The sequence below is a fragment of the Peromyscus leucopus genome, chromosome 7 (genome assembly GCF_004664715.2).
Source record: "Peromyscus leucopus breed LL Stock chromosome 7, UCI_PerLeu_2.1, whole genome shotgun sequence".
In the NCBI taxonomy this organism is placed as follows: domain Eukaryota; kingdom Metazoa; phylum Chordata; class Mammalia; order Rodentia; family Cricetidae; genus Peromyscus; species Peromyscus leucopus.
In genome coordinates, this window is record NC_051069.1 from 91,198,698 (window position 1) to 91,225,612 (window position 26,915).

Here is a 26,915-nt window from a genome sequence, read left to right on the forward strand (position 1 = left end):
CCTCGGGAGCGCGCACGCGTCACAACAAATTGACGTTCGTCCCGCCTCCCGCAGCCGCGAAGGGACTCACCCACATACGGGATATTAGAGCGCCGCGAGTCACGTGACCCCGCAGGAGGGCGGGGCCAGGAGGAAGCCGATGCGCGCTCTGTGGGTAAGGGGATTTTTTCGCGCCAGCGGCCCGGGTTCGGAGGGTGGCCAAGCGTTCGCCCTAGGCTTCGGGCGTCCAGTGCTTCCAGAGGCGCAGGCAGGTGCTCTCAACCGGCCTTCAGAGCCACTTCCTCATGGCACGCCGCGCGGAGTGCAAGGGAGCCCGCATGGCGACGCTCCACCTCCCCTTTGCACTTCCGCATATGGTAGCGCCAGCCTTCGGGCCGGAAGCGGCGGCGGCGGGTGACTCTGCGTCTAGTGACCCAGGATGGTGGCCCTCGAGGACCAATTTTAGAATAGGAGCCTTGCTTTTAGCTTAGAAATAGATTTACAAAGCTGTAGATTTCGAAAATGCATAAAACGCGCTCGTCTACTATCTGGAAAGAGCTGTCTAGACAGTGTGCGAGACTCCCCTGTTGTCACGCATTGTGCCCAGAGCTCTAGGGGACTGGTGAAGGGAACTGCGCTCAGCCTGGCGTCTAAGGAGACAGCCTCAGAGCTGAGATTTTGTATTACTGAGGGTGTCGGGCTGGGGGGTGGGTTGGGGGGGCTAGAAAGAGAAGAGTACGTGTGTAAAAAATAGGTTTAAGAAGCCGGGAGAGTTTCTGCTGTGCGGTAAGGGCTTGGGACAGTGGCCGTTGTCTGGGCATTACCGTGCTTGCTTCTTAGTTCGTGTAAAGGGGGAGAACCTGAGTGCCTCCGCCAAAGATCTGTCATCCGTGTTGTGTTTGGAAGGATGGACAAGCATGCTGAGGAAGAAATGCAGGAGATGGATGAAAGGCATGCCAGGTTGCAAGCGTGTAGAAGAGGGACATGTTACAAAATATTGAGGCCAACTTGTGGAAAGATTGGGAATCACTGGTACAGCTTTTATACTTTACCACTGAAGACAAAAGTACCCTGCCAATCAGTCACAAAGCTGACCTAACTTGTTTCATAGATTAGTTAAGGCAACAGCAAGCATTTGAGGATAGAAAGTCTACTAAAGCTCGAGGGAAGTCAGAACACTTCAGGGGGAATAAAGCAGCAATCTGTAAAGACCTGGGAAAATCAGCAGAGGAAGTGTGACGTGTAGCCCAAGGCACAGCTCCAAGAACAAAGGAGTGACAGGAAAGTAGGAAAACTTGTCAGATTCTGCAGGTGTGACTAGAACTGACAGGAAGGACTAGTTTTACATTTCTGCAGATGGGATCCTTCCGCTAGCTTTGCATTATCCACTGGCTAGATGCAGTTAAATCTAAGTAAAAATGCTAAGCCGTCACCTGGTTCCCAGGTGGCAGTAGGAGCTGGCCACCTTTTGCTTTAATGTATGTGTGCGTGTACAGGGAACAATGGTGGTGGAGGAGGTTTTTGCCTAGACGTGGGGGGTGGGGGGTGGAGGCCAGAGGTCAACATCAGTGTCTTCCTCCATCACCTCCTCTTTGAATCTTTCACTAAACCTGGAGCTTTCTGGTTCAACTAGCCTGACTGGCCTGGCAATCTCCCAGAGATCCTCCTGTCTCTGCCTCCCAGCTCTGGGATGGCAAGTGTATGCCACTGTGCCCCGCTTCTTATGTGGGTGCCAGCGATCTGAATTCAGGTATTCTTGCTTGCAGAGCAAGCACTTCACCTGCTGAGTTGTCTCCCAGGCCCCTTCTGTCTAATCTTTTCAAGTTAAAGCCCTTCCCCACCCCCAAACCAGATAGAGAGTGCTAGCTTGCCTTTAATACTGTTGGAGGCAAGTGCATACCTGTATGGCAAAGTTAGACTCCAATGCCAAAGGATGTTTGTTACATGAGTCTCCCTTCTCTCAGAAATGGAAGAGTCCCTGAGAGAACCACTGGCGCTAGTGGTTTCAAGGCCTTTGGGTTGCCACTTTGTAGCAGGGGACACAGTAGGGCCGGTTTGTGATAAGGAGCAAACTTGGAAGCTGGAAACCCAGAAGTGCTCCTTGGTGACCAGTCTTGTGAATTAGATTACAACTGTTTCAGGAGGAAAATGAGGAATGCTCTGTAGTCAGGGAGCTAAGTAAGCATCCCGAGCACTTGAACCAGGCACTGCCGAGGGCCAGCAAGATGGCTCAGTGGCACAAAGGCACTCCCTGCCAAGCCTGGCACTGAATTCAACTCTGGGACCCACCTGGTGAAAAAGAGAACCATTTGCCCCAAGATGTCCTTTGACCTCCACATGTACATATACAAATAAATGTAATTATTATTATTTTTTTAGGAGGAAGAGGGAATTGGAAGTGATTAATAGCCTGGTGATTTGCGTTATCTGCTGGGCCAGGCCATATCAAGCCAGAGGCTCCCCCAAGCTCCCCCAACCAGAACCAGAGGTGGCTAATAGCCCGAATGACCTCCATGCTAGCTGTATGGCAAGACCTGGCCAGACCCTTCCTTAGGCCCTTAAGCTAGTACAAGTAGCCTATCTCTAGAACCCATCTTCTTGGAAGAAATGACATGTACCCTGAGTCAAGTCTTGCTCTGATTACGCTTCCTTGTGCACTGGGGATTGTATTACACCAGGGAACTTGTTTCCAGATTATGCTATGTTTAAATGTGCTGGGAATAAACCACCTGGCATCAGACTCCCCAAGTCTGATTCAGGTTGATGGAGTCAGTCTGAACTGCGTTTTCATTCTTACCTCTTCACAATTTGCTTCCCTGCCTGGACACCTGCAGGGTCCCCCTCAGCTGGGCATGTAGGTCAGTTGATAGGGTGCTTACCTAGTATACACAAGGGTTCAATTCCCAGAACCTCACAAAGCAGATATAGCACACGCCTATAATCCCATCGGTGGAGGCAGGAGGATTAGAAGCTTAAGGGAGAGAGTTTTGAAACTCTGTCTCAAAAAAAAAAAAGAGGAGGGCCCAGTCACGGTGATACACGCATTTAATCCCAGCACTCGGGAGGCAGAGGCAGACTCCATGAGTTCGAGGCCAGGCTGGTCTAGAGTGAGTTCCAGGACAGCCAGGACTACACAGAGAAACTTTGTATAAAAAAACAAGAGAGAGAGGGAGAGAGGACAAGGAAGAGGTAGACCAGAGGGACACAGAAAGTGGAACTGCCACTGCTGATCATGGCATGCTGCTTTCAGAGCTCAGTCTGGATGGGTTTTTTTGTTTTTGTTTTTTCAAAACAGGGTTTCTCTGTGTAACAGTCCTGGCTGTCCTGGAACTTGTTTTGTTGACCAGGCTGGCCTTGAACTCACTGAGATGGATGCTGTTTAAGAAAGGAAGTGGTTTCCGGGTAAGCCCAGCTGCCCACATTGTTCCTGCTTTAAAGGATTAGCAGCTGGTCTATGGTCGGTTACTCCACACATTCCAGCTCAGTGTCACCCTGCGTGTTCCCTGAGCTCCTGTGCCTTAAGAACACCGAGGTTTGAGCCAAGGCAGTTGGAAATTTGTGCCAAATAATGGGGGAGGGCTTAAGGAGCTGGAGAAGAGACTGGCAAAGGCCTTGCAAACAAGGAAAGATTGTATATGATTGTAAAGAAAGCTACATTTAGATACAGTGCCTTCCAGGGCTTTGTTCAGAAACGAGTTGCTGTTACACTAGGAACTTGTCTGTCAACTAGACTGCGTCTCGGCACAATCTAGCACCTGTTAGCTGAAGTGAGAAAAGAACTGTGGTCTTTTATGTTGTCACCTGCCCCACATAAGATTATGTTTGTTTCCTGGGGTGGTGTTAAGAAACAAAGCAACAACAACAAAACCAGTTTCAAGCTAAAAGTATGGGGAATCCTGGTACTGGATTACGGTCCCCTCATGCTGAAGAAATGACCTCTTTGGCTTACAGAACTGACGAGACCAAAGCTGCAGGAAAATGGACAGCGAGGTACAACGAGATGGAAGGATCTTGGATTTGATTGATGATGCTTGGCGGGAGGACAAGCTGCCATATGAGGATGTGGCGATCCCACTGGTAGGTTGTGATCCGAACTCAGAACAATGAGTCAGAGATGTAATGTGGGGAAGGCTAATGGAGGCTGATGGGGGGAGGGGGGGTGAAATACCAGGGCCCAGACATCCACGCTGTGGCATCCTCTAAATCTAGAAGCCTCTGGAGAACAGCTAGTTCATCCCTTCATGGCTCAGAGAACTGGCTGGTGTAACCACCTTAGTTAGGGGTCGTTCCAGGGCTGGAGCCTAGATTTTCGGAGCCATGTTGTGGTGTCTATCACCCCATGGAAAGCCAGAGGTGAGCCAAGCATGAGTTCAGTGCATCACGTACAAAGGAGCATGGGTGTCCTTGCTTCCCAAGTGCAGTGAATCATGAAGAGGAGCAAGAAGCATGTGTGCCCTTGCTTCCCTACTGGCTTGTCGGTCTTTGGTTTTAAGATTTATTTTGGTTTTATTTTTGTGTATGGGGGAGGGGGGTGTCTGCCACTGACGTGCAGGTAGGAAGGACAGAAGAGGGCATCAAATCTCCGGAGCTGGAGTTGACATAGGTGCAGGGAGCCAAATTTGGATCCTCTGGAAGAGTAGTAGGTGATCTTACCACTGAGCCATCCCCCAGCCTATTTCTATTTGTGTGTGTGTTGTTGTTACTGTTTGCAGGGGTGGGGGTGGGGTGTAAGTGCAGGAACCCTCAGAAACCAGAAGAGGGTGTTGGATACCTTGGAGCTGGGTTAATGGCAGGTGTGAGCCACCCAAAGTGAGTGCTGAAAACCAAACTGTCCTCTCTAAGACCACTATGAGCTCTTAACCACGGAGCCGTCTCTCAGGCCCTCTGTTGGCATTTCGGAAACTGTGGAGTGCACGCTTAGGCTAGCTTCCAGGAGGTGCTTAGAGACTACCTAGCATTTCTTCTTTGGCCTTTAGACATACAAGCTCTCAGAATACCTTCTCTTTGCTGGTCTTTGGAAAACTCCCTTGAAAGGCGATTGTTGAACCTTATGTGATAAGTGGCCCCTCACTTTTGCTTATATGTTTGTTTTTGTTTTTCAAGACAGGGTTTCTTTGTGTAACCATGGCAGTCCTGGAACTCACTCTATAGACCAACTGGACTTAAATTCAGAGATCTGCCTGCCTCTGCCTCCCAAGTGCTGGGATTAAAGGCGTGCACCACCAACGCCCTATGTACATTTTTTTTTTAACTCTAATTGATGCCACAGAAGCCTAGCAAAGAACAAGGACAGAGTCTGGGCTTACTCTGTCCAGCATGCCACATGCTCTACAAGAGCAGCTGACACCGGATGACTTCCAGGAGCACTGCCTGCCACTGTGGGTTTACAGAGAAACTACTCAGCTCACCTGCACTCTCATTCAAGTGTGAGAGGAGGTGGTAATGTGTTCAGTGGCTACTCAAGTTCAGGGCAATAAAGTAAGAAAAAAGAATTGTAGCTGCCATTCGTTACCAGCTTTAAGCCATAGACTGAAGAAATTAAGGTTTCCGTTATCTGTAATTCTTAAGACAACCATACAGGGGAGGTGGTGATATCTCCATTTGGCAGGAAAAAAATAGCATCATAGAGGCATGCTTGACCCTATTACCTAGTAAGTCAGACTTCATGCCTTGGTCTGCAAAGCTCAGATCTGTAAGCTTCCATCCATCCATCCATCACTTCTCAAAAATCTACTGTGTGCCCTAAGATTATAAGAGCATAAGATAAAGTTTCTGTCGGGGTCAGGGGTCACTAGAGGCAAGATGCTGAGTAACTAATTCCAGTACCAAGCAGGGGGAATGAATAGCCAAGTGGAGGGTGGCTGGAGGCCTGGCATGCAGCAGAAATGCTTCAGAGAAGATGCAATGCTTAAGAAAGAACCAGAAGTTTAACGGTGCTAAATAGGGTACTGCCGCAGAGAGGAGAGGCGTGTGACAGGCCCAGGGTCTGAAACACAGTGGGAGACAGCGAAGCAGGGGGCAGCAGTTACATTGGTAGTTTGGAGGCAGAAAGCTGGGAACAGCTTTTTTTTTTTTTTTTTTTTTTTTTTTTTTTTTTTTAAATTTATTTATTTATTATGTATACAGTGTTCTGTCTGCACATATCCCTGCAAGCCAGAAGAGGGCATCAGATCTCATTACAGATGGTTGTGAGCCACCATGTAGTTGCTGGGAATTGAACTCAGGACCTTTGGAAGAGCAAGCAGTGCTCTTAACCTCTGAGCCATCTCTCCAGCCCGGGAACAGCTTTTGAGAGGGTGTTTGTGGCCCACTTAGGTCTCCTCCTCGAGGGCTCTAGGGATGAAAGGTCTGCAGAGTGAGGTTGCCATGCTCAGATTTGTCTCTCAGAAAGTGGGGTTCAATACAAATTCATAGAGACAGAAAGATCAGATGTTATCTCAAGATAGAGAAGAAAGGAATACAGAGCAATGATTTCCTAAGGACAGAATCTCTGTTTTGTGTGATGGAAAAACCCCACAAATGGGCAGTAGTATCAGGACATAATATCATGAATGTAATAAATCAATACAATCAATGTAATTAATGAATATCATAAATATAATTATGGAATGGATACTGCAAGTGTAATCAATGAATACCACAAATGTAATTAATATCATGAGTGTACTTAATGAATATCATGAGTGTAATTAAAAAGATCAATTAAAAAAAAGAAAGTGGGCCGGGCGTTGGTGGCCCACGCCTTTAATCCCAGCACTCGGGAGGCAGAGCCAGGCGGATCTCTGTGAATTCGAGGCCAGCCTGGGCTACCAAGTGAGCTCCAGGAAAGGCGCAAAGCTACACAGAGAAACCCTGTCTCGAAAAACCAAAAAAAAAAAAAAAAAAGAAAGTGGGGTTCACAGCACGGATGGAGACAGCCTGACAGAAGAAAGGGCAAGGGGCCCCAAGTAGGGGGTACTGCCGTGCAGCATTCTAGGCAAGGGGGGAAGCCAGAACACCACCAAGAAGTGTGGCGACGTGAACTCTGCACACAAAAATTAAGGGACCATCTCTGTGGTAGGGAATGAAGAAAAATGACAATTCTTTGGCTCTGTATAAGGAATATTAAATGTCAATTTATGTTTGTAAAACAGATGCAAACACATTTGGGTTTTTCTTGTGTGTGTGTGTGTGTGTGTACCTGTGTGCTGTGACACACATGTAGAACTCAGGTCACCAGCCTTGGCAGCAAGGGCCTTTACCCACTGAGCCATCTCACTGGTCCCATTCAAATACGTTTGTACAGATTGTAGATAAATATCACTTAACTACATGTTAATTTTAAAGAGAAAAACAAGAATTCCGTGGGAGCCGGGCAGTGGTGGCGCACGCCTTTAATCCCAGCACTTGGGAGGCAGAGGCAAGTGAAATTCAGTGAGTTTGAGGCCAGCCTGGTCAACAAAGCGAGTTCCAGGTCAGCCAGGACTGTTACACAGAGAAACCCTTTCCTGCGGGGGGGATGACAAGAATTCAGTGGGAAATCCTAACTGAATATTAAGCAGCAGTCTGCTAACACAAAGTGTAACTTCTGGTAACTGCACAGAAATACATGGTGAACTCTGGAGCCCAGCACAGATTCAGCAGTAATAAATTCACATATATCAGGGAAGGATACCAGATTTTGTCTAATGCGGTCCCATGGCTTATCACTTAGAAAACAGCTATTGGGATGTGAGTTGGACTTTACTGTGTTTTCCCACTAGGGGGAGGTCTCGACTGTTACATTTTTGTGTCCCTCATCCAGCCCATATTAATTGTCACATAAGCATTTTGGGTGTAGCATTTTTTGTTGTTGTTGTTGTTGATACATGTCCTATATGTAGAAACACATTCCAGCAAATCTGATTTGCCTTTAAAGCACTTTCAAAAAGGTTCCGCATTGGCTCTTGTCTGTGTTCTCAGCCGCTCATACTAGTGAGTGCCACGGAGCATTGGACACCCTCCACGGTGCCAAGCTCCGATCTAAGGTCCTCATTCTCTCTTTACCAAAGTCTGAGGCGTGAAAAAAGCTATTTTTTTTCCTTCCGTTTGTGAGAAGGGAAATCAAGACCCCATGAGTTTGAATTACCTCACCCAAATAAGCCAGCAAATGAAGAGTAGTCTGGGGCTCCAGTCTCTGTCTGCCCTTAGCCCTTCTGCCTTTTTAAGAAAACCAGAGTCACAGTGTCCAAAGGGAAGCAAGCCACGCTGAACAGAACCTCTGGTATTTTCCATATATCTGTTTATTTTGACTCTTTGTTTAGAATATGCGTATCAACTATGCTGGCTGTTCTCAGGACCTCACAGGCTTTAATTCCTAATGCTCTTGTGTTTTCAGAAGTAACTGTTCAACACTAGGTCCACACCTGTAATTCCAGCTCCTGGGAGGCAAAGGAAGATAGGCTAGAGTTCAAGGTGATTGGCTGAGGATGTGGCGCAGTGGTAGGGCGCTTGCGTAGCGTGCGCGAGGCCCTGGGCTCAGCCCTACCAGTGCAAAAACAGTGTAAAAGATGACATAGTGAGCTTGAGGTCAGCCTAGGCTACCTGAGACTCATCTCAAAAATATACAGAAAGACACATTTCTCATGGCTGTTGTGGATGTCCTTCCCTTTCAGAGTGAGCTTCCGGAGCCTGAGCAGGACAACGGCGGCACCACAGAGTCCGTGAAAGAGCAGGAGATGAAGTGGACAGACCTGGCCTTGCAGTGCCTCCACGAGAACGTCCCACCGGCTGGAAACTGACGCTGGCTTTCTTTCCCATGGATCGGGTTTTCAAAACTATGTAGATAAAGCATGTTTCCTCTCTCTCTCCGAATTCAGATCTTTGAGTAATAAATCAACACTCAAAAACATACGCCCACTTGATTTTTTAGCAGCAGAGCGCAGTGTGAAAATGTTCTGAATGAGAAACTGAGACTTCTCAGGAATGCAGACTATGTGACTCTCAAGCCTACGGTTAGTCATTCACTCACTAGTGTTTGAACACAGTCGATTAAACATTTGCCTTTCGCTCCAGTTCTGCTTCTGTCAACGTTTACCACTTCCCAGCTACTCCCACGTGTCCTCTGGCTCAGGTAGTTGAAACCATGAGTGGGAAAGACAAAGAGGAAGCCAGACGGGAAGAGAATCACAGACCTGTATTTCCGAACCTGGAAGCGTCTGAGTGGAAGTAGCCTGTAGTTCCAGGTGCCTCAAGCGGATACCCCCACCCTCCACCCCTACCCCACTCACTGATGAAGGGCATTCCGGAGATTCCCAGACTGTTTTCAGACTTTGCATAAATGTACAGATTTAAAAAGTTATCTCGCCGGGCGGTGGTGGCGCACGCCTTTAATCCCAGCACTCGGGAGGCAGAGCCAGGCGGATCTCTGAGTTCGAGGCCAGCCTGGGCTACCAAGTGAGTTCCAGGAAAGGCGCAAAGCTACACAGAGAAACCCTGTCTCAAAAAAAACAACAAAAAAAAAAGTTATCTCTGAGGAGTTAGGGGCTGGCTTAGTCAGGACCTAAGTTTGATGCCTAGGACTCCAATAAAAACTGGGCTTGGTAGCATAGTGGTGTGTGCTTGTAATCCCAGTTAGCTGTTGGTTCCCTCTGCTCCCTGTCTGTGGTTGCTGCCTTGTGCCACTGGCAAGGGTCTCCATTTGAATGGAGCACCCCTTTATTCAGAACAGTAATGGCAGCTCATATCTCAGCGCCCCTTCACATAGGCAACACCTTGGAGGCAGTGGCCAGTGCTAGATCTACAGAAGAACTTGCTGAAGCTGGAGAGACGACTCAAGTGGTAAGAGCACTTGGTGCTCTTGCAGAGGACCTGGCTTCAGTTCCTGGTGCCCACATATTAGCTCACACCTGTCTGTGACCCCAGTTCACCGGGTTCCCTCCCTCTTCTGGCCTCTGAGGAGACTGCACATGTGAGGTGCATGTGCACACATGTAGGCAAAGACACACATACACATAAAAATAAATCTTATTTAAAAAAAGACTCCATGGTTTGCCAAAACACTCACACGTATTTACCCACTGGACATTTTCTTCTCACCCCTCACTGGCCTTTGTCTTTATAGATTTCAGAAGAAAGAGTGTATCTCAAAACAAATGAGCTGCATGTACAGTTTCTTTTGTTCTTTTTTTTTTTTTTTTTTTTTTTAAGATTATGTATACAGTGTTCTGACTGCACGCCCAAAGAGGGTGGCAGATCTCATTACAGATGGTTGTGAGCCACCATGTGGCTGCTGAGAATTGAACTCAGGACCTCTGGAAGAGCATCTCATGCTCTTAACTTCTAAGCCATCTCTTCAGCCCTGCATGTACAGTTTCAACCAGGAATTTGGTTGTAGCAGCTTTTGACCTGCAGACATGTAGGCTCACCTGCCTCAGTGGCGCTGCCTAGAAATCATCAGAAGTTAAGACCCATGGCACCATCCATCCCTTCAATCACTAGACAAACAGTTATCTAATTGTCTGGGGATAAAATTTTCAACTAAGGTAACTTCAAAAACTCAAAGAATCCAGTACTGACTTGCAAACGAAGACAAAAGGACTGAAGAATGAAGACACACCACAGCTTCCACAATGAAACTCCTTTTTTTCTTTTTCCCTTTCTTCTTTCTTGTTTTGCTTTGTTGGTCTGGTTTGGGTTTTGTTTTTTCTTTTAAATTTTGTTTTGGTGGGGAAGTTGCAAGAGCAGAGGGCAGATGGGTGGGGAAGATGGGTGGGATCAGTCAGGATGCATGATAGGAAAATGGCAAAGGATCGATAATAAAAGTTAATTAAAAAAAATACAGTCCTGAGCCTAGCAGTGGTGACACATGCCTTTAATCCCAGCACTCAGGAGGTGGAGCTCTAAGATTGAGATCAGCCTGGTCTACAGAGTGAGTTCCAGGGCAGGACAGGCTACACAGAGAAACCCTGTATCAAAAAATAAAATAAAAATAAAAAATAAATCCAGTGTATAAACTGAGGGTTTCAGCATCAGACATAAAACCTGAGGATACGGCCGCTTCAAGGTATGGCTGAAGGGAAGGTTTTTACTGGAGATAGGAGAGAACAGCCAGAGGTATCTGGAAGAGTCCAGAGCAGAGAGAGAAAATGTTATTCTGAAAATGGCCGGCAGACTGGACTTGATAGAGAGGAGAAAGAGGAAGAGAAGGAGACACCCCAAAGAAAGGAGACAAAAGAGAAGCATAGCCCAAATACTAGGGTCATAAGGGAATGAGAAGCAGGGATGGGGTGGGGAGGGTGAGCTGAAGTTTAGGGTAGGGGGCAGGGTGGGAAGGACCACAGCTAGTTGTGATACTGAGGGAGCCTGGAGGCCAGCGAGTGCTTTGATATGCTAATAAGACCATAGATAACTCTTTGTCCCGAGTTTCTTTTGGACCTGACATCTAGCCTTTCCTGGCAACATTGGAGTGCCATTAAAATGAGAGTATTACCTTGATTTTGACTGAAATGGGATATAATCTCTATAAGACACTTTTTGGTTGGTCTGATTGGCTTCTGGCTCTCATCTGAGGCGGGCCTCCATGCCCAGGAATGACCTGATTGGCTAGATTGACCTGATAAAAACAGAATTGTGGTCCTTATGTCCGCTTAAGTGACCTAAACAGGGCCAGCCAGAGACTGCTAACTCTGACTGACTGTGGGATTTGAGGGGAACAAACAAGAGAAGACAAGCTGAAGCTGTAGGGTGACTCTCTCTCCCAAACACCCAGAGGGGAAAGTGTCCACTGATAGAGGTTACGAGGCTCTGTGACCCTTGGCGTCTGGCACCTTCTCCATTGTATGCATGAATTCAGATTGACACTACTGTAGTCATCTTGAATCATAGCCACCGTGATTGCACCCAGTAACCCTAGCTGGTTTTCCCTGCAAGGCTTTCTAGCAAACTCTAAGTAGATAAAAACCATTCGTCATGTGGAGCTTTATACCTAGACCCTGGCTCCCAGGATGGACCTGACCCTTGCATGTTACCTTGAGAAAAACCATGTACGTTCCTGCCCTGGCTTTTATCCTACGTGACTTTATATGAAGTCACTTTAATCCTAAGCCTAAATCTGCCCCCACCTTCTCACCCAAATTTAAGGAGCCACCTGGGCTTGCTGCCACCAGGAAGCATGCTTCCGGCATTAAGTTCCCCAGTATACACTGCACTCCACAGGAGTGGATCTCTGATTCTTCTCAGTCTCACTAAAGAGAGAAGTGATCTTCTTTCTGGACCTTCAGATACTAGGTCTGGGTTTTTCAGGAGCACATATAGTATTCTCTATACTTAGTGCTAGTAATATTGCAATGAAAAAAAAAAAAGCAGGGAGCCAAGCATCTTTAATCCCAGTACTCAGGAGGCAGAAGCCAGTGGATCTGTGTGAGTTTGAGGCTAATCTGTTCTATATAGCAAGTTCCAGGTCACCCTGGATATATAAATATTAAACTAATAACTGTACAAACTATAGATTCAAATCGGATGTATCTAGAAAGGATAAAGGATGGGAGAAGTTTGGGCCCCTAGAAGCAGAGCTCATGGTTAGGTTTCCTGTGCAAGTATGATGAGGCAAGAAGCTTCCAGAAGCCTCGAAGAAGTGGGGCAGACCAGGGAGAGCTGAGCAAGAAATGTTTTCAGGGTAGAGCCTCAGCCTGATCCCACAAGGACCCTGGATCATATGGCATCCAGCTCTCACTTTGGGAACAGAGGTACTGCTATGGCACCCAGATCTCACTTTTGGGACAGAGGTACAGCTATGACTTGTTATTGGCTTCCAGGCATCCCTTGGAGACAGTATCAACACAGCACTCCAGAGGACATCACCTGGGTACCCTCGACAGCCAACACACAGAGACACAGTGGCTAGAGAATGAGTGAAAAAATATAGAAAGGGGTATTGCTGGGGTATAGCAAAGTAGACTCAAATAGATTTCATTTGCTTTAAAAAAAATGTGACATTTCTTATGCCCGCCTTGAGTTTGTGCACCAACCCCTGACGTATGAGCTGAGTGCACAGGGGACATGATGAGAGGTGACTATTGACCACAGAGCAAAAACTGTACAAAGCCCTAAGTGGAACTGGTGTTACAAGCAAGGGACCTGGGTGGACAAGAGGCGTCTCAACATTTTCCTGAGTCATTGAAAGGTTTGATCAGAGCTAGGGGGCTGCTTGCTCTTTTTGCTTTGTTTCATTTTTTCAAGACAGGGTTTCTCTGTATAACCCTTGTCCTGGAACTAGCTCTGCAAACCAGGCTGGCCTCGAACTCACCAAGTGCTGGGATTAAAGGCATGGGACATCACCCAGCTTTGGTTTTTGTTGTTGTTTGTTGTTTTAATGTAAGTTACCATAATGTATGGATTTCATAAAGACAAGAAGTACAAAAACCAAAGAACTTTATACTGAAGGAGATTTTGGTCGCTGGTGGCTTGGACCAGCAAGGTGAAGGCAGAAGCAGAGGAACTTGGGATAGCTCTTCCAGGTAGGCTTGCCCAGGCTTGCTCACTGCACAGTATTTCCTGCAATGAGAACCCTGGATTGTGGCCGTATGGTTCTAAAGAGACTCACATGTAGTATGAGCCCTGTCTTAGAATCCAGGACTGACTTTTTGGAGCCAGACACAGGCCTGCAGATATAGCCTCTGGCCCCAAGAAAACAACCAGAGTCCAGGAACTGCCCATCATCTGAAGCCCGGCTTAGACCCGCCCCTTCGTGGTATAACAATGGCAGCTGGGATAGAGAGAACACTTGCATGGCTCGAGGATCTCCAGCCTTGCTTTCTCTTTTTAGCTGGGTGAGACGGCAACTTATAATTTAATGTCATTGCAAGTTAAAATTAGCTCGTTGCAGGTTAAAAGACAAGTCACTCAAATAATAAGTGTCTTCCAACCCAGACTGTCACATTTCTAAACCTATGTCCTTCCAAAGGCTACATTAGTGCCCTAGGAAATCCCATCAGAATTCTTGGAATTTTCTCATTTGTCTTATCTCTAGAATGGAGACAGAATTGAGATAATTCTTATTAGAAACCTTGGATACATGAAACACTAGATATTCCTGTTTAATTACCAAAATAATATGATTACCTCCCCCAAAAAATCACAATCTCACTGGTTTCCAGAGTTTGGTGTCAATGCCTCTTTGTACCCAGCAGGGGCCGCCCAACTCCTTTTAAAAAGCTGGCATTCACTGAAGAAAGAAATCGAAGAAGATATCAGAAGATGGAAAGATGTCCCATACTTATGGATCGATAGGATTAATACAGTAAAAATGGCCATCCTACCAAAAGCAATCTACAGATTTAATGCAATCACCGTCAGAATTCCAAAATAATTCTTCACAGAAAATGTGCAGCTTCAGCTTCATATAGAAACACACAGACACACAGACACACACACACTACTCCTGAATGATAAAATAACTGCTGGAGTTATCATCATACCTGATCTCAAATTGTACCACAGAACTATAGTAATAAAAACAGCATGGTATTGCCACATAAACAGGCATATTTATCAATGGAATGAATACACACATCTATGGACACCTGTTTTATTTTTTGTTTTTTGTCTTTTTACGAAGTAACCTATATATGGTGGGGGGAAACAGTATGTTCAAAAAATGGTGCTGGTCAAACTGGACATCTCTGCATGTAGAAGAAGGCAAGCAGATCCATACCTATTACAATGCACAAAATTCAACCTCAACGTAAGACCAGATACACTAAATCTGATAGAAGTTAAAGTGGAGAAATGCTTTCTAAAGAAAACACTGATAGCACAAACACTAAGAAGAAAAAAAAAGTTGGTGTTCAGTTCCTAGTTCCTTCCTGTACCAAAGTCCTTCGGTAAACCCAGTGGAAATCAGCAAGGCATGAGGGGCTGGCCCAGAAGGGCATCTGGGACCCAGGTGATGGACACCTCCGGCCTCTGCCTCTGAGCTAACCAGGACTGGCTCCATGAATGTGCACCTCCAGAAGCATGCATTTGGGTTAATGCTTGACCCTTCTTATCTTGAATGCCTCAATGGCCTTTAACTAAGGGCCCACGTTTTCATCTGGCAATAGATTCCACACATTATGTAGTTAATCCATGGCAGCCATCTGTCGAGGTTCCACATTGGATAGAGAGTAACTCAAATGGTACTACGTTGAAAGAGTGAGCATTTAAGGTACTGTATCAACAAACTTTAAAGCGCTAGAAAACCAGGCAGGACCCAGAGAAGCAGAGCAGAGAGCTGGGATGAGCATCCTTGCCGCCCTGTCGGGCTTCTGGCTTCTCTCAAGATCTCCAGGTGTTTGCCAACTGAACTCTCTCGGGCAGTTCCTCTGAAGTCTTGCCTAAGTGACCGTGGCGGTCGGGCAGGTACAGAGATTCTGTAAGCCCAACGAGACAGGTGTGTGGACAGCTAGGAGCACTTGAGGTCAGCTTATCAATCACCTGACTCCAGGGCATGTCCTTCCTGCCGTTTGCCATGGCTCAGAGCCAGAGACTCTGTACCCTTCCCTAGCCCTGTCTCACAACAGACCCTTTGACCCAAACACGGTATGAAATGCATGATGACAGCTGTGGACAGTGTTCAACTCCTCAGTCCATCACTCAGTAGGATAAAGACTTTTTACCCATGCTTTTATTTGGGTTGCTTCCCCAGCTCACTGACCATATACAAAAGCAATTTTTGTAGTTCAAAATCGGCTAAAGCATAGCAATTTCCTTTGTTTTCAGCTGATATTGTCCTGAGAATGGACTGTACATATATAAAAAAATATGCATAACACACACACACACACACACACACACACACACACACACACACACACACACGAGCCAGATTTGCTGGGGGCAGGAGAAGGGGACTATGGGTGGAGAATTCAAAAATACCAAATGACTGGAGAGGAAGTAAGGGAGGCTGATGTAAAAGCCCATCCCTGTTATCCATGTCTTCCCTGGTGACTCAGACCCCCTTTATGGAGAAGCCACCACCCAAGGGCAAAAAAAAAAATGATTTCCCTCCGCCTGTCTCTGGTCTGGTCTTTGCTCTTTTGGCCGTTCTGCCCCCAGCTTCCACCCCACCTGCCTTCTCAGCAGGGTCCTCCCCCCCCCTTAGGCCTTCTCCCAGAATGCCACTCACTCTAACTGGCACCCATGCTGATACTGGAGAACCTCCTGCCAAAGAGAGAGGCAGCTGTGCCCCCGCCTCTTCCTCTTCGCCAGTGAGTTCACCCGCACACATGCCCTTGACTGAGACCCCTCACGGTCTGACCTATCGTCTTTCAAGGCTCATCTCCATGGCTCTTGCATTGCCAGCCTCGCTCCTCCCAGTCCCTGTTCGCAGAGCCGTGGCGAAGCTAGGAGGTGCACCTGCCCCTCCATTCATCTGCTCTTACCCAGGCTGCAGGGGAGGGAGGAGGCTACAGGCACCAAGGCATCAGAGCCGGGGCTGGATTCGGAGGACTCATGGTGGAAGTGGAGGGAGAGCCGGGCCCTCTTTTCCAGTGGTCTTTCCACCCAGTAGCTTTCTCTCCGTCAACACAGCCCATCATTCCATGTTCCGTTGTTTTCTCTGTCATGTGCTTCTTTTATTATTGTACTCTTACTTAAGCATAGATCTTCACATCTAGAAGCTTTTATACCTCTCCCCCTCTCTGCTTTCATATCGTGAAGTCTCTGAAATAGACTTCATGTCAAATTCACAGCTCATTTGTTTCACACAATAGTTGTTTATCTAATATTATGTTTGCATAAAATGCACATAGCATAGTAACTAAGTGTACAGACCTTGAAACAGAAGGACTTGAGTTCAAAACCGAAAGCCAAGCAACACTCCGGCTGAGCATCTGCTCATGGATTATCGCTTTTCTGAACCCAGGTCTCCGTGGAACTGAGTACTGCCTGTAGCATATGCTTCTCAGAAGGTCCAATTAGCAGTGCAGGAGATGTGCTTAGAACAGTTTGGGATCCATGGCAAACACCCATAAACCTATGATCATTTATCAATAAAAAGCATTTCTTTTGATTTACTTATTATGTATAGTGTTCTGTCCACATGTATGCCTGCAGGCCAGAAGAGGGCATCAGATCTCATTATAGATGGTTGTGAGTCACCATCTGGATGCTGGGAATTGAACTCAGGACCTCTAGAAGAGCAGCCAGTGCTCTTAACCATTGAGCTATCTCTCCAGCCTCACAATGAGCATTTCAAAGGCATCCTACATTAAGCTCTGGAGTCAAAAAATAATTTCATGACCTTCAGAGATGGCAAGTTAAAAACAACAATGAAGCAGAAGGCTTGGGTTCAAGTTATCTTTTTTGTTTTGCTCTCTTTTTTTTTTTTTTTTTTTTTTTAAGACAGGGTCTTCTATGTAGTTTTAGTGCCTGTCCTGGATCTTGCTCTGTAGACCAGGCTGGCCTCGAACTCACAGAGATCAGCCTGGCTCTGCCTCCCGAGTGCTGGAATTAAAGGCGTGTGCCTAGGCTGCCTGGCTTGAGTTATCTTTTTGTTTTGTTTTGTTTTCTGTTTTTTGTTTTTGTTTTTTAATTTTCCAGAACTGAGGACCGAACCCAGGGCCTTGTGTTTGCTAGGCAAGCACTCTACCACTGAGCTAAATCCCCAACCCCTCGAGTTATCTTTTAAGGAAAACTGTGTTGGGAGTTGAACCCAGGACCTTCCATTATACTCAACAAGCACTATCCCACTGAACTACATCCCCAGCCTGACTTTAGCTTAAGTCCTAATTGTCCCCTTGCTGACTCCAGGACCAGGAGCAGTCTGACTGCCAACTTCTCTGAGCCTTCCAGGATCAGAGAGTAAATAAAAATGCATTCAAAACTCCTTTGTAGCTTAAAGAATGATAAACATTTAAGTTACTCATCCAAATTCCATTTCCTGCATGAATTCATAGGGTTTTCTCAAATTCATGTTTTAACAGCTCTTAGTGTCTGTGTGCTAATTTGATAGATGTCTGTATGGGCATAGCCGTCTATGAATCTACACAAACCTGTTTTATACACTCTTGGAAGGGGACTACTAGCAAGGGTCATATCTAGGTACAAGATCTGACAGGCTGAGGAAGGAAATTCTACAGTTAGCTTTCTGAAAAAGTAGTAGCTCTTTGGGTAATTTTTTCAGATAATCATATAAATACTGCAAGACTTAGAAAAGTATTATTTATTTTAAAAAAAAAACAAAAACAAAAAAAAAACAGGGGCTAGAGAGATGGCTCAGAGGTTAAGAGCACTGGCTGCTCTTCCAGAGGTTCTGAGTTCAATTCCCAGCAACCACATGATGGCTTACAACCATCTGTAATGAGATCCGGCGTCCTCTTCTGGCCTGCAGGGATACGTGCAGGCAGAACACTGTATACATAATAAATATAAACATAAATCTAAAAAAAAAAAAAAAAAAAAAAAAAAACCTCTTCTCACTGCTTTTGAATGAGGATCTGGGACATGGGTCAAAACTCTTATCTGTATTCAGTAATTTCCATCCTGCTAATATTTAGCAGCATGCAGCAGACACACAAAGCACTCTGGGAAATGCAAGTATAGAATAGATCTGAAGTTGGGGCTCTGCCTGACAGTATAGTGTGTGAGGCCAGATAAGACAGTCCTGTAACTAGTACAATATAAAAAGAGTTCAGTGCACAATTAATGCTCAATACTTAGTGGATAAATGGGCTGCTGGTTGGATGTATGTGTGGATACATCAGATGCAAGGATACATGGGTGGACTGAGATGGACCTGGAGACCATGCAAGAGAAGATTCAGAAAGACAAAGGCCTCTAGCAGTTAAAGGAACTTAGGAAAGCTTGGCAGAAAAGGTAGCCTTTGAGAGCCTGGCTATGAACACCTGGACTTTGGAAGGGGACTTGAGAAGATGCCTTATAGTAATGGCATTCAGTCTGTTTTCTCCTCCCTCCCTCCCACCCTCCTTTTCAACTAAGGGACTGGAATGGTATGCTTACAAGCATGTGAGAACAATTTTTTTTTTTTTTGGTTGTTCTGAATGGCATAGAAGGTAGGTAGGTGTCGGGGAGTACTAATGTATTTAGTGGGGTGTTAGCCAAGACCATTAAATACATTGCAACAAAGAACTGTTCTAACCACCTTTTTTTTTTTTTTTTCTTTTTAGATAGGGTTTAACTATGTAACCCTGGCTGGCCTGGAACTCACTGTCTCCATCAGGTGGGTTTCAAACTTTTACTCCTTTTTCTTTTATTTTTAAGATTTGTTCCTTTATGTATTTTATGTATATGGGTGTTTTGTGTGCATGTACATCTGCACACTAAAATAGGACTGTAGTGTTTTCCTGTGTCCTGCCTGGCCCATGGTCGGGACAAATCTCTCACCCACAATCTCACAGCCTTTTATAAAATAATCACACAGAGGCTTAATATTAATTATAACTGCTTGGCTATAAGCTCAAGCTTATTACTGACTACTTATTACTGACTAGCTCTTACACTTAAACTAACCCATAATTCTTATTTATGTTTAGCCACGTGACTTGGAACCTTTTCTCAGTTCTGCCTTCACATCTTGCTTCCTCTGTGTCTGGCTGGCGACTCCTGACTCAGCCTTCCTCTTCCCAGAATTTTCCTTGTCTTCTTATCCCACCTATACTTCCTGCCCAGCTACTGGCAAATCAGCATTTTATTTATCAACCAATCAGAGCAACACATTCACAGCATAGAGTGACATCACCCATCAGAGGACATTGGATCCCATGGGACTACAATTATAGATGGTTGTAAGCCACTGTAACACAAATCTTAAAAGGTCTTATTTAAAAAAAAAAAAAAAAACTGGGAGCCAGATATTGGGGTGAAAACTAAAAGATAAGAGAAACAGAACAAGCCACATCCAACCTCACCTTGCCAACTCCTCAGCCGATCCTGTCTCCACAAATGCTCAGACTGAAAACCTCTGAGTCTTCACCCCTGAGGATCTCAGGTGAACTGCTGCTGCCACTAGCTTACCTCCAGAAAATCCTCAGTCTAAAAAGTGTTAAGTTCCTGTTTCCTCACACCTTATATGCCTTTCTCTGCCCTGACATCACTTCCTGGGATTAAAGGCGTGTGTGCATCCAAGCAAAGACATGAGATCTCAAGTGCTGGGATTAAAGACATGTGCCACTATGCCTGGCTCTGTTTTCAGTGTGGCCTTGAACTCACAGAGATCCAGAGATCTCTGTCTCCTGAGTGATAGGATTAAAGGTGTGCACCACAGCTGTCTGGCCTCTATGTCTAGTCTAGTAGCTGGCTCCGCCCTCCAATCCCAGATAAGTTTATTAGGGTACACAATATTATCACCACAAGCCACCATGTGGATGCTGGCAAACAAGGTCTAGAACAGCATTTCTCAACCTGTAAGTATTGACCCCTCGTGGGGGGGTGAGCAAACAATCCTTTCATAGGGGCCTCTAAGACCATCAGAAAACACTGATATTTACATTATAATTCATAACAGTAGCAAAATTATGGTTATGAAGTAATAATGAAAACAATTTTATAGTTGGGGGGCCACCACAACATAAGGAACTGTATTAAAGGGTCGCAGCACTAGGAAGGTTGAGAATCACTAGTCTAGAGAGTGAGGGGGATGGGAGTAGGGGTGTGCATACATTTCTCTGCATCCATAGGTCTCCAGGTCCATGGATGTGCTTGATAGAATGTAGGTATCCATTGTTTAGCTCAGATAGCACAGTCCTGGAGACAAAGTATGGCCGAGGCTTCCTGGCTTCCTGTCTGTGATTAGGTCCCAAGTTCTCAAGTCCCCAGCTTCCAGATCATGGCAGAAGGGGGCATTGCATTCACGGGTCAGTCTGTAACTGAGATTCAGTCGTGGAATCTCAACCTGGAACCTTCTATTCCATCTAGTTTGCTGTAATTTTAATCAACTGATTTTTCAATAGTAAATAGTTTTCTGTCATCTGAAGCTGAGCTAAGACACATTACTAATAATTAAAGAAATACAGATTATCAACAATGCTGTTATATCTCATTCATCAGTGTCCACACTTTTTCAAAGACTAGCAGAGGACCTCACACTGGTGAGACTGTCTGTACTGAAGGCTGTGTCTTGAAGAAAGCATTGTCTAGCACAGTTTGGTAGTAGACACCTGGAAGTGACAAGTTTATTTCATCAGGGATTTGTACCTAGAGGACGCTGTCAAAGAGAAACAAGGCCCATGTCCTTAAGGAAACACTTTCCAGTGTTGACAGTTGCATCACTATGCGGAATGGGGAAGGGATAATAAAGGAAGAACTGAAGCCCCCATCAAGAGGGACAGCCTAAAGAATCATTCTAGAGTCATTCCTGGCAATTCTTGGCAGCAGTCAAAGAATAAGACAGAGGAACCCACATGATGGAGAAGACCATTGCTGCAAGTGAGAAGTAAACCACTGAACAGCAGGTGGAGTGTGACCTCATTTGCGACTGAAATCATGTTTTTTGTTTTTTTGTTTTTTTTTTTTTGGTCTCAACACACATGCGCTTGCATAAACATGGAGGAAGGTGAGAAAGGACACAAGCGAAGCTGCCTGGGGGACGGTGAGGGTGGCAGGAGAGCCTATCTGTGCACAGCTTCCGCTCATGTTCTCTCTCGTCTAAGCTCTATTGTTTGACTGTCTTATGGCAGTCTACTCACACATCATATTAGCATACAATTAAACTCTCTAGGGAGCAAGATTCAAATTTTCCAATGTCTAAGAAAAGATATGTGTGGATATTTCCTAGAGGAAGCTGGGAGAAAGAGGAGGCAGGACAGAACGTAGTAGCATTTCCTGGATCTAGGCAGAAGGATGTGAATGTTTGCTGAGCTAGTCTTACAACTTGAATTCTTTTCATAACGTACAATAAGAGCACAGTAAATAAAAGTCCTTGGACACACACCGTTTTCCTGCATAAGCAGATTTTTCCAGATGTGGAAGCAAAGCCTGTGGCTTGCTCAGCTGTAATTACGGCCAAAAGCTATTGGTATTCCTCCATTCCCTCCCCCACCCCAGCTGCTTAGAGTGAGCATGTCCTCACCCCCGTGGCCAGTGTCTTGCAGAGGCCACAGTAGACCATGACTGGTGGACAGGCCCTCTGAGGGCTAGGCCCTGCTGGAGAGCAAACGCCAAGCTGGCCTTCCACTCTCTCTTCTTGACCCTTTAATTCAATACATGTCCCCCAGGTGTGTCTGGACTCTAGCTGGTGACGGTGTACAGAACGCATGTCCCAAAGAAAGCGTGATGCCTCCTAGCAGCCTCAGGAAGAGCCAGGTTGCACTGTCGGGAAGATGCCATGGAGGTCCCCTCGTGGCCAGCCAGAGGGCTCCGAACAGACCCTATTCATCGGACTTTGCTCCTTAACCTGGTGTTTATTTTTGAGATAGCAGTCTGAGAAGAATGGGGGGGAAAGGAATTGCAAAAGTGGGGGGGTGGCGGGGGGGGGGGGAGAGCTGGAATTTTAATGAGAACCATCTGGAGTGTTTTCCAAGAGCGCAATGTTTGGAACGAGAAAGTAATTCCTCAGCTCAAATGAAGAGGAGAGAAATGGGGGAGATTGTTATATTGTGTTTACCCTCAAGATGCTGCCAAACAGAACTGCTTAAACCGGGCAAGTCACCCTGGAGCGGGGCCGGGGTGGGGGCTTTGGGAGGGGAACAGCAGCGTCGCCTCTCGCTCTGACGGCTCTGACGTTGCTGCAGAGAGAAGGAATGCTTTCTGTCTGCCAGGGAGACTTTGAGGGATGGGTTGTGGTGGGCCCCGAGCCAGTCCCTGGAATCTGGGTAACTATGGAAACGGGCTAAGGATGACAACAAACACAGGATGGAATTTCAGGCTTTGCAGCAGGCCAGGGAGGGATGGGAAAGTTCGGGAAAGTCTCGCTCCTTTCTTTTCTCTTTCCCCTTTCTTTCCTCTCTTTTCTGCTTTCCTTTCCTCTATTTTAAGTTGGGGGAAGAAGGAAGGCAGCCCCTCTTGCCCCAGCAAGAAGCAAAATTCTCCAGAAGACTCAACTTTTTTGCTTTATCCTTTCGTTTATGTTTAGCCTGTTGTATCCACTCAAGCATTTTATAGTCACTAAAGCCACTCCTGGGAGGCATCTCTGTTCACTGTCTAACGGGTGGCAGGCCATCCTAAGGACAACCACCCTCCTCGGGGACTTCTGTGCATCTTCTCAAAGCATCCTCACCACAAACCTGCAGCCCAGATGGTAGGGTCCCTGGCCTACAGATGGGGTAAAGAAACCCAGAGGCAAGATCACCTGGAAATCAGGGGCCAGCTGCCTAGGCCCAAGCCCAGCAAGCCATCATCCTGACAGCCTTTCTTCAAAAAATAATAATAATAATAATATGGCAGCCAAATTTTATGAAAGAGAATCAAGCTGCTTACAGAGATGGGGGTGCAAATGGCAGCATCCAAATGGCTGCAGAAGCGGCGTCGGCAGTATATGGCCGTGAGGGGATAGGAAAGACCGCATGTGAGGGAAACAGAAGAAGCTTAGAGTTACTAAACAGAAAAGTTAGAGAAACAGTACAAATTCTGGAATCTCCTCTCAGTTCTAACTTAGAAACAGAATAGCCAATGTCTGTTTAGGTATAACAAATCGATCCTTGTCCTCCAGATAGAGAAACCCAGGCTCTATCAGAACTTGCAACTCAGAGTTCTGCTACTGACTCCAAGTTGTTTTCTTGTGTGAACCAGGGGTCTAGAAACAAGCTCCTGGCTCTATGCCTTGGAGTGTAAGTGGGTTAGGTAACTACTGCTTAGAACAGAGGGTTGAGTCTGGGGTCAAAAGAGAAAACAGTGCATGGGGGACAGGCATTCCTCAAGATCGTGTCAGTATGGTATAAAATCCACTCAAGTTCACCATCAGGACCACGTCAGCGGCTAGGAAGGAGCCTTTGTCCGGCAAGGAGCGAGAGACTCAACAGCTAAGGATCTAACCAAGAAGATCACTCTAAATCAGTAAAGTCACATAATCCCCCCACAGTTTCAAGAAACCATCTTGCAGCCTCATTAGGAAAAAAAAAAGAAAAAAAAAAGTTCCTGAATAAGCCAACAGGAAGTAAGAAGCACAGGAATTTCTGGAAACGGGAGAGTGGTTTTTTTGTTTGTTGGTTTTTTTAAATGGAAAAAAAAAAAAAGTTTTGAAGGAAAAAGGAAGTCCTGACCCACATAAAGATAGAGTTTCAGTAAAGCTAATTTGAGACCAAGAGGACCGATGTGAGGTGCTCGGCAAGGCAGTGCGGGCCAGGCCCTCAGGGCTCTGTGTGGAGCCCATGTTACACACTAAAAGCAAACCTTTACCAAAATGCAACCAGTCTGCAGGAGATTGTCCATGGCCCTGGTGAAATTTAAGTGTGGAAACATTTTTAAATTGCTTTAGCATTTGGCAATCCTGGAATGCTTGTTATTTATCCTGAAATAATCGATTTTCTCTAAAGCTGCTTTGTAAAATTGCATCCTGAAAATCCCCTGGAGGGAGTGTCACTCAGATTCTCAACTATTTGTGTATTGGAGTATGTGGGGGAGGGTGTGCCTGTATGTGTGTGTCCATGTGCTGGTGTGTGTGTGTGTGTGTGTGTGTGTGTGTGTGTGTGTGTGTGTGTGTAGAGGCCAGATGTCAACCCCAGGCATTTCTCTCAGGAGCTGTCCACCTCGTTTAGGTTTTTCTGTTGTTATTTGGGGGGTGGGGGTGGGGGTGATTCGAGACAAGGTTTCTCTGTGCAGTCCTGGCTGTCCTGGAACTCGATTTGTAGATCAAGCTGGCCTCGAACTCACAGAGATCCACCTGCCTCTGCCTCCTGAGTGTTGAGATTAAAGGCATGTACAGTAAGGGCTCCACTTTGTTTTTGAGACAGGGTGTCTCACTGGGACTTGGGGGTTGCTGGTTAGTCTAGAGTGGTTGCCTAACATGCCCCGGGGGTCCTTCTTTCTCTACCTCTCCAGTTCAGGATTAAAAGTGCAGAGGTGGGGGTAGGGTGTCTGTGTGTGGTGTATACATATGTATGTACCAGTGCACATGGCCATGAGGAGTATATCCTGTGTCCTCTACCTTTTTCCCTTGAGACAAGGGTCTCTCCATGAACCTGGAGTTGGGCTGGGGGCCAGAGACCAGAAGCCCGAGCAACCTTCCTATCTATGCCCTAACGGCGTTGGGGTTACAGACAGACACATGTGCCACCATGCCTGAGTTTTTATGTGAATGCCAGAGATCAATCCCAGGTCTTCATGCTTACATGGCAAGCACTCTCTCAACTGAGCGTCTCCCCTTCCTCTCAACAAATAAATTTTTAAAATATTTTTTTTCCGGAGCTGAGGACTGAACCCAGGGCCTTGTGCTTGCTAGGCAAGCACTCTACCACTGAGCTAAATCCCCAACCCCTAAATTTTTAAATTTAAATTGCATTATTTATTTCTGTGCATATGTGGGCCCTCCATCAGAGGGCAACTTGAAGCGAGTCAGTTTTCTCCTTCTACCACACGGATCCTGGGATTGAACTCAAGATTATCAGGTTTAGCAGCAAGCATCTTTACTGGCCAAGCCATCTCGCCAGCTCAACAAATTTTTTTTTTTAACCGCTAAACAACAGTTTATTCATTCCATTAAAAAAGGAGGTAAACTTCAGATTACAAAACCAATGTAAATATAACTTTGAAGAATTAGAACATCTTCAAGAAACCAGTCACAGCTTAACTGAAGTGCATGCAAACATGAGTTGATGTCTACTGAGGAAGGTCACCTTCCTCTAATGTGTGAAAAGTTAATGAGGTACACTTCCTTAGTCACTGAGGAAAGAATTTTCTTTCTTGGTGAGCTGATACTATTTCTTCTTTTTAGATCTTATCCTTCTCCATTCCTTGGTTTTCCCTTTCCACAGAGCTTCTTTAGACGTCCTTGCTCATCCATAAAATCCTGATGCTCATCTCTGTAAAGGCCAAGGAAACGGAGTGTGCCCGTGAGTGCAAAATACGTGTTGTGATTTGGATACCAGTCGTAGGTCTCTTTCTTTTTGGCCAAGGGCTGTCCACTGAACATATTCACCACTTTCCTGGACTTCGAATCAGTAGGTATGGCCACTTCACCAAAGATCCGGGCACTCAGACGAGACATACGCAATGCATATTCTGAAAGTGAAGCCATGCCTTAAGAAGTGAGGAACAAGATTCCCTGCATCTGACCTTGCTTGAGCACGTTCCGGAAAGCCCTCAACAAATATTTTTAACACTATGCCTATCCCTAAACAAGGTTAAGTTATCAGATTACTGTTGCTTCTTGGGCCAAACACCATTTCTAAGCTTTTCATTTTAAAACATAAAACGAGCTGTGACTCCACGAGTCTCCCATTGGGTGCTGCGTTTTCTACCTTCAAATACCTTGAATACTTCACAAGCTTTAGGAGGCCACTGCTCCTTCCTAATGAGAATCTTCTGTCTATGATTCACAGATTAAACTCCTATAAATGGTTTTATGTACATGCTCAAAATATGTGGATCTGCAAGAAGTCTGGGAGTACTCATTTAAGTGTGTATCTGCTCGTGAGAAAGTGTGTGTGGGAGGGAAGGCAGGAGCAGAAACTACTTTCATTTTAAAAAGCCAGGAGGGTAAGCAAAAACTACTGATAGACATCATCAAAGAAGTAAGAACACAGGGCACCAGGAGGGAAGACAGCCATGTGTGTTCAAATGGCTGTGCCTTTCGTCCTTCAAGGCAGTGGTTCTCAACCTTCCTGATGCTGTGACCTTTTAATCCAGTTCCTCATGCTGCAGTGACCAACCCCAACCATAAAGTTATTTTTGTTGCTACTTCATAACTGCAATTTTGCTACTGTTATAAATTGTAATGTAAATATCTGTGTTTTCCAATCGTCTTAGAAAGGGTTGTTAGACCTCAAAGGGGTCACAGCCCACAGGTTGAGAACCATTGCTTTAAGGCTTTAAGGCACTGTTCCTGG

At 45.8% G+C, this 26,915-nt stretch overlaps 3 protein-coding genes across 6 annotated transcripts in view; 1 reads left to right on the forward strand and 2 right to left on the reverse strand.

Annotated features, from left to right (window-relative positions):
- The window catches only part of Cep63 (centrosomal protein 63), a 46,121-nt gene extending 45,965 nt beyond the window's left edge, over positions 1 to 156 (reverse strand). Inside the window, exon 1 of one of the 2 annotated variants that reach the window (XM_028869931.2) lies at positions 71 to 156. Coding sequence is in view for 1 of the 2 variants with exons in the window: in XM_028869930.2 (XP_028725763.1) it covers positions 71 to 76 (6 nt within the window). In the remaining variant the exon portion in view is untranslated. The remainder of the gene's footprint in view (positions 1 to 70) is intronic. The other variant, XM_028869930.2, reaches the window with a different exon arrangement.
- Positions 66 to 8,850, forward strand: Anapc13 (anaphase promoting complex subunit 13). Of its 3 annotated transcripts, none has more exons than XM_028869935.2 (3): positions 66 to 154; positions 3,931 to 4,056; positions 8,613 to 8,850. In XM_028869935.2, exons 2-3 carry the CDS (start codon positions 3,958 to 3,960, stop codon positions 8,736 to 8,738), a joined length of 225 nt encoding a protein of 74 aa, XP_028725768.1. In that variant the 5' UTR covers positions 66 to 154; positions 3,931 to 3,957; the 3' UTR covers positions 8,739 to 8,850. The 3 variants fall into 3 exon arrangements, with proteins under 3 accessions (XP_028725768.1, XP_028725769.1, XP_028725770.1); XM_028869936.2 differs by lacking the exon at positions 66 to 154 and adding an exon at positions 159 to 247; XM_028869937.2 differs by lacking the exon at positions 66 to 154 and adding an exon at positions 686 to 765.
- Positions 8,851 to 25,615: 16,765 nt separating this feature from the next.
- Positions 25,616 to 26,499, reverse strand: LOC119088433 (28S ribosomal protein S33, mitochondrial-like). The gene has a single exon (XM_037208262.1). The coding sequence runs from the start codon at positions 26,102 to 26,104 to the stop codon at positions 25,805 to 25,807; it is 300 nt and encodes a 99-aa protein (XP_037064157.1). The 5' UTR covers positions 26,105 to 26,499; the 3' UTR covers positions 25,616 to 25,804.
- Positions 26,500 to 26,915: the final 416 nt, after the last annotated feature.